Here is a 10,892-nt window from a genome sequence, read left to right as displayed (position 1 = left end):
AGCCTCAAAACAAACCTCCCAGAGGCCTGGAGGGCCAGTGCAGGTGGGGGCGGCCCCAGCCACCCTCTGAGCCCACCCCGTCCCGGTCCTGCGGGCCCCTTTCCAAGTCCCCTTCCTGGAAAGGGGCCGGCAGCCTCAGAAATGGAATTTCCTCTCCCGCCCCCATCCGACGGCCGCCCGCCTCTGCTCCGCGCCCCCACCCCCGGGGAAGGTCCCTCTCTCGGCCTCCGCCGCAGCCTGACCTTTCAGGATGGTGAGGTTGATCTGTGGCACCGGGAAGGCCGGGTACGCGGGGGCACCAGGGTCACAGCAGCGATAGCACCGAGAGGCGGGGGCCTCCTCGCCTTGCCGGGGGCTGTATTTTTCATGCTTTTCTTCAGCCCTAAGGGAGCAAAGAAATCAAGCCATGAGCGCGCGGAGCCGGGACTCCACTCTCTCCCGAGGCCAGAGGCTCTGGCACACCTGACGGGCCTGCTCTCTCGCCCGGAGCGGGGAGGCTGTGTCGCATGGGTTCTTAGTGAATTCTGGGACCCTGTATGAAACTGCAGAAAGGGCTCCCTGCCCTCTGTAAACAGCAATTAATAGCAAAGGAAATGATAATAACAAAAACAGCAATAATTCGAGGGCTTTGCAAGACACGGGCTGCTTGGGAGAGATCTGCCCTGTAGAGGGAGGTCTCCAGATGCCGTGTGACGATGCTGTGACGGCTCATCCCCTTCGCGCATCTGTGATTCTAGAAGAATCACTGCAGATGAGACACCTCGACTAGATCTTGGGGTTCCTTTGAGCTGCAGCAGCCAGAGACCGTTATTTACAACCGGACCTTTGAAGACCAGCTCCTGGGCGGGGTGGGCGGCAACAGGCCCGTGCTGCCACCTTGTGGCATCGGGCTGCACTGCACCGTACCCTCTGGCTTTCCCGCCCTTTGCGCCCAAGCTCTAGGGCTGTGACAGGCCCATCTCAGAGGTGGCACAGTCCTTCTCGGCCAGCTCCTTCTCTAACTCCACTCCCAGTTGCAAACCCCAGACAGCATAGAAATGGATCTGTATGCCCTAAATTCAGCCGCCCACAAGCCCTGGACCCCCTCATGGACCCCTGCCCCCAGCTCTTGCCAGAAGTCTCCACCTAGAGACTCAAGCAGACCCACAATGCGAGGCGTCTGAAACTGATGGCCAGTCAGTGTTGCTTCGCCCTAGAATCTTCTCTTTCCAGATCCTCTTCCTAGCATCGTCGGTCACCCAGCCTCATTCTAGATGCTTCTTTGGCCTCACCGCTACTTTCCGAGGATTACAGACGCCTGAGGAGTGAGAAGCCCACCTCACCTCTGCAAACTGTCACCTTTGTGGCCACTCTCCTGGAATGCATCCCTCCCCGTGCCGATGCAGCCTCTGCCTCCCTCCACTGCTCTTTCTAGAACTCGGGTGGAATTTAAACTTCTCCATGACCCCCTTGTAGGGTAACGTTCAGGACAGACCCCTCGAAATCTCCACCCTCCGGAACCAGCTCCCTCTACCTCAATCCCAGCAGCCCTGGCGCTGCCAGGTACCAGTGTGGCCACGCCTTCGCATGCAGGGCGGCCTTCTCCTCCTCCTGCCTCTGGGGGGCTCCCAGGGGTCCTTCAAGGCCCAGTCGCTCCTCTGCATCGTCTTCCGCAGCCCCCGCCCCCAGCCCACCGCCAGTCACTGCATTGGGTCATGTGCATCTGTCCCCCACAGCCTCAGTGTTCCTGGAGGCCACGGACCGTGTCGTTCATGTGTGTGTCCCCGATGCCTAGCAGATGGCTGGACCAATAGCAGGGACTCAATCAATGTCTATTGAATGGGAAGAAGGATGAGGAGGGGTGCGGAGGGAGGAGGGGTTGCTTTGCCCTAAATCCTGTGCAACTCCTCTGCTCTCTGAAGACAGCCGGAAGCTTCGGCAACAAGGCAGCCCAGGGCTCAAAACAAAGGACAGACCGAAAGCCGTCGCCAAGGTGTCTGGGACCTCACGTGTGATGAATGATCGTTTCACGCGAGATCCTAAGCACACTGTGTCTCCCTATGAAATCTCCCGAATAGCCTGAAGTCTATATGCCACCGGAGGCCACGTATATGGGGACAGTGCCTCTCCGAAGCAGCCCATAACTTCTCGAGGACAGCCGCCACTTCCCCAGCCGTCCTCAGCAATCCTCCCCCAGCTTGCCACTTGATCAGATGGTCGTGGGGACCATCGTCCCTGCCTCCTACTTCCTGGGACCCCAGCAGATCTCGAAGGACAGAGCGAGGGTGGAGAGGAGCTGAGGGCCGGGCCGGGGTGGCGCTGTGCGCGTTAGCTAAGGACGTGGCCGCCAAACCCCCCGCAGATTCACATTCCTTTCGGCTTGGAATGAAGCTGGGTTACTGTCCTCGGTTTCAGATAAGGTGCCTGCGTCACTGAGAAAAGAAAGGCCAGTCTGTCCCCCGGGACCGGCCTCCCCGAGGACAGCATCTCAGCCTCGCTACTGCCCCTTCGCGTCCAGTGGCGAACTGGCCCCTGGGTGCCCAGACCCCAGACTCGGCCGGCCCAGCCACAGCTCCCACATCCACACCGCCACTGCCTCACCTCTCAGTGTGGTCCAGCAGAGGCTCCTCGGTCCCCTCCGGCTGTTCCTGCTGTTCTTGCTGGTCACGCGGCACTCGGCCCAGCACCGGGCCACAGGCGAAGGTCAGCAGCAGGCAGCACGCCAGCGTGAGTCCCAGTGCCCCGGAGCCCATCTTCCTGCTGCGCCCTGCTGGGAGAGACGCACGGGGAAGAACGGGGTGGGCAGCGGCCCGGCTGAGAGACGGCCGGAAGCTCGGGGTTCACCAGACGCATGACACCAGGGAGCGCCTCGGCCAGCTCTCCTGCCGGGAGGGCGGCCCACACACACGCTCTCACACTCACCCACGAATATGCGCATAGTCACGCACACACACTCCCACACTCATACTTGTGCGCTGCACACACTTGTGCAATCTTAACACACTCACTGTACTCACAAGCCTCAGCACACACGTGCATTGCACACTCACATGCACACGCACTCTTACATACTCACTCGCATGCGCACACCCTTGACACACTCGCACACCCGTGCTCAAGTACACTCCCATACACAGTCAACTCATTCACACCCTCAACACTCTCGATACACTTATTTATATACACACACATATCCACACTCACATGCACACTCACATATACTCCCATACACACTCACATAATTCACATGCACACACGCGTGCTCACACTCAGACGTGCAGCCCGATTCAACATACACGCTTTCCACACACTCGTAAAATTATACTCACACTCTCACACACTCTCGTGTGCACATGCAACCTGCCCCTGCAGCCTCGGCCCGCTGGGGGGCCTGGGAGCACCCAGCCTGGTGCTACTGGGCATAACACGGCCCGAGCCCACCGAGCCTCCCCTGGAGGGACCTCTCAGCCACTGGACTCTGCAGATGGCCATGCACCGGCCTCATTAGGACAATGAGCAAGACCCTGAATGAGTTTGGGTGGTCGCTGTCCGGTGACTCTGCCCCCATCTGCACTATGGGGCCAGTGGGTCGGCAGGCGGCGACATGTCGCTCTGTGGCCACCAGGGGGCGTGCCAGCGAGCGTCCCTGAGCATGTAATTTAGAGCGGGTGTCAGCCCCAGCCTTGAGGGTGGTCGTCGTTCATGAGGCCAGCCCCATGGTGACCCTCCAGAAAGAACTGTCCACGGGGGTCCCCGGTGAGCCCACTGGGGGTCAGGCCTGGGGCTTGAGTAGGCAGGACACCCCACTAACTGCGGTTAGACCTCGCCCATCCTGGTTCATCACTTTACACCTCAGAGGACCTATGGGACCTAAATCGACGTCTCGGCCGCCCCGTGAGAAAGCCGAGGCCCCGTGGGAATAAGAACCACACCCCTCACAGCCGCGTTGTGTGCGTGTGTGATGGGGGTGGGTAGGCAGGTCGTCGGTGACAGGCAAACAGCACGCGCAGGGGGACATGCGCCAAAGTCCCCGATCTTTTCTTTAATTCCTGTCTTATGTGTAGGGAAATAGAAGGCTGAGACGGTGGGCAGTAATCACCCACCCCGATGAGCGCGCCGTTCACGCGTCTGGGAAGACGTGGGCTTCCTTCAAACGCCCCTTTGCTCAGAGGCCCTGGAGCCGGGCCGGGCGTGACCCTCTCCACAGGGCGACTTGGGGCTCTGTTCCTTGCTCTGCATGTTAGCTCCGCTGTCACGGCTCTGAGGAGAGAGGGCTCTGCCAGCCCCCTCGGCTGTGCCCTGTGCCACGTCCTGAGGACACGGTGGAGGCAGAGAGCCAGGACCAGAGCCGGGGACGGGAAAGGCAGGACCGAGGCTCTCGGATGGATCCTCGGCGATGTGCTGGACTCCCCAGGGGCGTCCTCCTTCCCTGTCCCCTGCACCTTCGAGGGGTCTGCAAGTGTCTGCCTGACCCCGCCCCCTCCACTGCAGTGAGTTAGCTGCCCCCCGCCCCGCCTCCAAGTCCTCTACCAACCAAGCATCAGGCCCGGACGCCCATCCCACCCAGAGACTCGGATCGACCTCCCACTCAAAATCTTTGCGAGCCCCCTCCGCTTGCCAAAGAAAGTGTGACTTTGTGTATGTTACCTTATAACATACACATTAAAATCTATCTATCTATATACCTGCCATTTTTCCACTCCTTGGCAGAGCATACGCCACCCTCCCCAGTCTGCACCCCGTTTTAGCTGCATTGCCCCGCACCCCTCCTCCTGGGTTCGGCTCCCCGCTTCTCAGGCTTTAATGCACACACCTGGGGAAGCATGTGAAAACACCGATTCTGCTTTGGCAGGCCTGGGACAATGTCTCGAGCATCTGCATTTTCTAAAAGCCCCCAGGTCCCTCCAAGCTGCTGGTCTGAAGACCACACTTTGAGTGGCAGGTTCCAGCCACGCCCCCAAATGCCTGGCATGGTCCAGCTGCTGGCCGCCTCCTCCCCCGGCCAGAAGTGCAGGAGGCACTGTGCCGGGCACCCATGCCCCATTTGACTTCTGCCTCTCAGCCCCATGGGTTAGGGTTGTTCTGAGAATCCTTCCTCGTTAATAACTTTTACCCCGTCACAGACCTTGATGAACCAGCAGTGACTCCTTTAAGAAGACAATATTCATTCATTATTACACCAGATTTACAAATGAAGAAACAGAGCCGTAAAGAAGTTACTTAGCCCAAGATTGCCCAATTTTTAAGCGGTAGGGGCGGGGAGGGGCAGGGTCTGAACGCAACAGTCTGCCTTTGGGTGATATCGACACCTTATCTGGTCTTCGAGACCCAATCGAGTGCCTCGGATTCCTCCCGAAGCCTTCCCAGGCCCTCAACTGGTAAAAAAAAGAGTCTTCTGCAGAGTCTTGCTTGGCCCGTAAGATTCCGCACGGCACACCGTGACCGCCTCTGGGCCTGGAACACCGTCTCGTTCCTCTTGGACCGGCCAAGCATCCTGCAGCGTCCCGAACTTGACTGCTACTCAAGAGTATTCGTCATATCGAATTCTCTGAATTCGTTTATTTCCCTATTTCTGTATTTCCTGTTTTTCCTTGGCGCCTTAATAGTTACTCTTTTTTTTCCCCTTTTAAAGGCCAAGCCTGCATCACTTGAAAGAAAAAGGGGTTTTCCTTTCTTTAAACGTCTTTTTTTCTGAATCCAAAGTTATGTATATCTATTCATTTTAGAAAAGTCGGAAAATGACCAAAGGAAGTGAAAAGCCACCTCGGCTCCCTGATCCCAGGGGATCGTCAGCCTCAGCGGCGCCGACATTTGGGGCTGGCCCGTCCTTTGTTGTGGGGCCGTCCTGTGCTCTGCAGGATGCTTAGCAGCATCCCTGGACTCCAGGCACGAGATGCCATTAGCACGCCCCGGGCCCCGGTCGTGACGTCCACAAACGTCTCCAGAGTTCGCCACATGTCCCCCGGGAGGCCAAAATTCCCCCAGTGCAGAACCGGTGCTCTCTCCCCAGTGGAAGCACGATTTTGCATGTTGCTATGTCTCTTTCTAGCATGGAAAAGGGATTTTCTGTACCTTGATCAGAGGAGATGGGGACCAGGAAGCAGCAGGCTTGGGGGTGACGGCCCAGCAGAGTCGGAGGGGCCAGGCTGATGGAGGGAGGACAGCCGGGGCTGATGGGTGTCCTCAGAAACCTCCTCTTTGAATCCAGAACAAACCCAGACTGAAATCTTTCTTCTTCAGAAATGTCTTCAGAACCGTTTTACCAAATCTCACAGCAAAGTCGGCGTCATGAAATTATGATCATTTTAGTCACTTTTGGGCAAATACAGCATTGCCAAACCTCTAACCAAACTTGGCTCCCGACCACTTGGGTAGTGTCCAGCGACAGGCGTCCCCTACACAGGCGGAGGTTTCGCCCCCAGCAAGGTGGCTCAGAGAAGGTGCTGTGCTCAGCAGAGGCAGGTCCAAGCGGTGGCCCCGTGAATCTGGCCCCACGCGGCCCAGTCTCTAGGCTGCCTTGTGGTCAAGGCATCTGAGGTCAATTCCAACATGACTCAAGTTCTGGACTTGCCTCTCCCAAACCCTGTGAAGAAATTCGTTTGCCAGACTCTACGGCCATTCCGTGGACATCTTTTTTCTCTTATGTAGCTTCTCAGACCTGCAGCCCCCGCCCTCGACTCTCCCCATCTGCCTCAGCTTACCCTCCCCCGACAAGGGAGCCACCCCCTTTCCAGGAGGGAGGGCCAAAGGGGAACTGAGCCAATCGCAGGATCCGGAGGAGGGCAGGGAGCCTGAGAAGGCGTCTTCATTAGTAATTTTTATCCCTTCTCGGATTCTGCATAGACTTGGGGCGAATCCTTTAAGGAGAAAACATTCATATGCAAGTTCAAGTTTCTGCCTCTCTGTTTCAAATTTGGTCCTATCATTGCTTGGTCTCGCCCACCCCCCCAGCTGTCACCCTTGCGTTCTGACAGGAAGCGCCCAAAGCTCAGGCACCACATGCTCGCCTTCTGCCTCGAAGCCACAGCCAGCGCAGGGCCATCCGACAAAAGCGTCTCATAAACACGGTTTTCTCTCTTCCTCCGTCTTCATCGGGTGACCAGCTGTTCTGACGAGAGAAGCCTAGGATGCCTCTGGATTGGCAAAGGTTTAGATGACAAGCCCCAGCTGCCCACGTGGGACGAATTCCCTCTCAGCAGAAAATTCCACACAGTGTGGCTTACGAGGGCCTTGCTTTGCACGGCATCGTGTAAAGCCTTGGGAGCAGGTGACCTGGCTGTAAATGAGACGTACTCCCTGCCCTCGAGAAGATGGTGCTCCAGCGAAGGAGACAGACGTGCAGCCAACCGTCGCTCGGGACAGAATGGCTCAGGTCGAATCCACACGGTAAGTGGATGAGCGTCTGGCCCAGTGCTGATCGGCGCGAGGACCACTAGCCACATGTGGCTGTTTCGTTTCAAACGAACTAAAACGCAGTAAAATTCAAAGTTCAGTTCCTCATGCGCGCTCAGCCGCACTCCGGGCGCTCGGTAGCTTGGTAGCGTACGGTGTCGGGCCGCACAGAACAGGCTGTTTAATCACTGCAGAGAGCCACGTTGGGCAGCTTTGTTCTATTAAAGCAGAGCCAGTGGGGGCGGAAGTAGGAAAAACAAGCGAACAGCGGGCCAGGAATCTGGGGGTCCTCGGCCTCCGTCCTGCCTGCGCCCGCTGCGCTGAGCCGGTCGCCAGCCCTCCGTCACATCTCCCGAAGGCCTCTTCTCCCGCTCACCGCCGGCCTGTGTTCGACGCTTTCCGGGAGTGCTCGCCGCGTCCCGCACCTCGACCCACCCGAGACAGGTAGAAAGTGTCTGGCTTTTCGAGGGCCTGGATGGCCACCCCAAATTTTACGTGCAGCTCCCAAGGAAGTCTGGCTTAAGGCGGGACCTTGTCCTAATGTCTTCTAAGCCAAGAACGCAATTGAGCGAAGCATCCAGTCCGTCCGCGTTTCAACGTGGCATCGGCCATCCCTCAGCAGCCACCAGGCTGTCCCTGCGCCGGCTCCTGCCACCCGCCCCTGCCCAGGAATGCAGGCCTGAGGCTGCCCCTCTCGACCTCCACATTGGCCAGAATCCCCGCTGCCGGAATCTCCTGGAATCAGATCCTGGGGTGCCCAGGACGGAGAAGGTGCCGTGGTGGGGTGTCCCTCTGGACTCGATGACCGTCGATGACCGTCAGGATTGCATAACAGGTGGCATCCGCTTTTCTTCCCTCAGAAGCCGTTGAGCGCATGGATCTTCCACTGTCCCAGCTCCCCTGGCCACGGGCAGGAGGCGGGCAGAGGGCCCTCCCGCTGACACATGGCGTTTGTTCACCAGTCCCAAGAGCCTGCGTCTCACACCCCCCACCCTGCCTTCTGCGACTGGGCAGCCCCAGCTGGTCGGGGGCCGGCCCCACTCCCCCCGACCCCGGCCTTGCAGGAGAAGCGGCAGTGGGCGGATGGGATTCCTCGTTCAAGGAGACGTGGGTGCTGTGGCGCCATCTCATGCGCCCAGTCTCCCCCTCCTCCTTCTTCCAGAGGCTGCTCTGTCGCTCAGAGGAGGAGGGTTTGCTTTCTAAGCTTTGGGGGTTTGTTTGGTTACCTACAATGCCCATGGCCGGGAACGGAGGGGGAGCCTTCTGCTGATGCAGAAGTGAGGCCTGGCCTGGGACAAAACAATGAAGGACAGAGAGGCCAGGAATGGCCCCTCATCCCCAAACATCTCCATTCCCCTCCGACTAGCTGCCCCCTGCAAGTAAAGGCTCGTGAGTTTCTGCCCCGGCCCCGCAGACGGGGGCCCCGTGGGCGGCAGGCGTCGGTCCCAGGGGCACCTGGCCAGCCCTGCTGCCATGACTCGCCCTGGTCCGGCTCAAACAAAGATTTCTTTGACACGAGCACTGTCCTCGGATCACCTCCCAGCTGCAGGCCCTCGGGCGACCGGCTCGCTGCTGCTTCGAGAACCGTGTGAGAGAAGGGACAGTGACAGCACCCGCTGCTCCATGAGCCCGCTCTGCAGGTGGCCCGGCCCACGTCCTGGCAGCCGCCACCCCCCCGGGGGCTGACCACTCCCCCGACGGAGGGAGGAAAGACCCTGGGAATCCCGTGGCCCATGTTCCTGCCACATCAGCCCTTTCTCAAGCGGTACTAACACGTCTGGGGTTTTCTAGGGCCTGGATGTCACCTTAGCATTTGCCCGGCATCTCCAGAGGAAGCTTGGCGGAAGATTAAAACTTCGTCCCATGCCTACTGGCTTCTAGGCTAAGAATATAATTTAGCTCGGCATCCAGTGAGTCCTGCTGCCCAGTCCCCGCAGACTGCCCCGGCTGAGGCCGCAGACGCCCCTCGATACACAGCGCATTGTGCCCGCATCGTCCGTGAGCGCTGAGCGGTGACTGCCGGCGATGACCGCCTCCTCCTCCGCCCAGCTCTGCCTCCCCGTTCCCAGCATCTGTCCTCCCTGACCCCCTCTTGGAGGCAGGTGCTGTCCAGGCTGTGTCCTCGGCTCTCGGTTCCCCTCTTGCCAAACACCCTTTCTGCCTGTCATTTGATACACAATGGCTTTGACGGACAGCTCCGCGGCCTTCGTCCCCACCCCGCCTGGTGGCTGCGCTCCAGGCCTGTGCTCTCTGGCACAGCAGCCACGGGCCTGCGGGGCTGGGTAGATTCGTTACAATTGAGCAAAGCGAACAATGCAGCTCTCGGGCACACGGGCGTGTGATGAGTGGCCGCCCTCTGGGACAGCACGGCTCGGGAGACATTCCCGCCCCTGCAGAGAGTCCGACGGGACAGTGCTGGGCTCGGGCCGGCACCCGACCGTCTCCTGAACACCGCTCCACTCGGTCACAAGCCCTTGAACCCCCAGTTAACTCACTGTCCCCACCATACCTGCCTCTCTTGCCGCCGACAGCTCAGGGCCCGGGCCGGAAATCCAGGAGCCATCGGACCCCCACCTCACGCACCTGTCACCTCTAATTTGCCACCAACCCTCCGGAAGGTCTCCTCTCCACCCCCTCGGCCTACGTCCCCACTCCCTTCTCAGCCCTTGGCCGGTCCCCTCGTCTCTCATGTCACCAGGGCAGCCTCCAACACTGCAACCTGACCTCCACCCTCGGCTTGGGGGTTCCCAGGAAACAGAAGAGACGTTTAAACCCCGAGCATCGCCATCTGGGTCCTGCCTCATGTCTGGCCCCGTCGTCCCCACCCCTGAGCATGTGTTTTTCACTCCGGCCACCCGGAGCCCCTCGAAGTCCCCAGCGCAAGCCCCAGGGGCTCGTCCTGTCTTCCTCCCGCCACCTCCTTCCACGCGTCCCGGGAAGCTTCCTCCCCAGCGCCCAGTTCAGGCTGCTCTGTGAGGGTCGGCTTCCCCTCCAGTCCAGGAGCCCCCTGTAAACGCCAGCTGGGCCTCCCTTCCCACGCGCCTCCAGGGCCTGGCGCCTGCCCCCCCACTCTGCTCAATGCCACACTCACCTCTCAGCCGTCCCCGAGGGGCAGAGCCGCCATCCGAGAGGTGAGGACTCGGGACCCCACACTTGTTGCTACGGCCTCAAGCCAGCGTGTCTCAGTCCCTCTCTAGCTCAGGGTGGGGGTGGCATGGGGGCGCGGGAGAGGGCAGAGGGACCCTGAAGCGGCCACCCAGCTGTCTTTTCCTCAAACACTCCTCCTGCCTACACTCGGAAAATCCAGTGCCGTGGTTACCACCCACTGCCCCCGTGAGCCAGGGTTACAGAGCACCTAAACACCCTCCGGAAACAGCTGAGCCAAACAAATTGGGGTGCATCCCTACGACGGAAAACTGGAAAACCCGGGTGGCACATCAGGGTGGCAGATGCAAACGCTCTCGCGATTGTCCGGGGCTGGTGCGGCATAATGAGGGGCGGGGGAGGTGGGGAACCAGGGA

The 10,892-nt window shown here is 59.6% G+C and overlaps 1 protein-coding gene across 1 annotated transcript in view; it reads right to left on the bottom strand.

Annotated features, from left to right (window-relative positions):
* Positions 1–135: 135 nt before the first annotated feature.
* Positions 136–10,892, bottom strand: part of C1QTNF1 (C1q and TNF related 1) — a 17,536-nt gene continuing 6,779 nt past the window's right edge. The window contains exons 2-3 of the mRNA XM_023531636.1: positions 2,581–2,746; positions 136–382 (exon numbers count right to left, since the gene is read on the bottom strand). Coding sequence (XP_023387404.1) covers positions 136–382; positions 2,581–2,746 — 413 coding nt within the window. The remainder of the gene's footprint in view (positions 383–2,580; positions 2,747–10,892) is intronic.

Source organism: Pteropus vampyrus, unplaced genomic scaffold (genome assembly GCF_000151845.1).
Source record: "Pteropus vampyrus isolate Shadow unplaced genomic scaffold, Pvam_2.0 Scaffold72, whole genome shotgun sequence".
Lineage (NCBI taxonomy): Eukaryota > Metazoa > Chordata > Mammalia > Chiroptera > Pteropodidae > Pteropus > Pteropus vampyrus.
The sequence above is the reverse complement of the archived record's forward strand: the minus strand, read 5'-3'. Positions and strand labels throughout refer to the sequence as shown.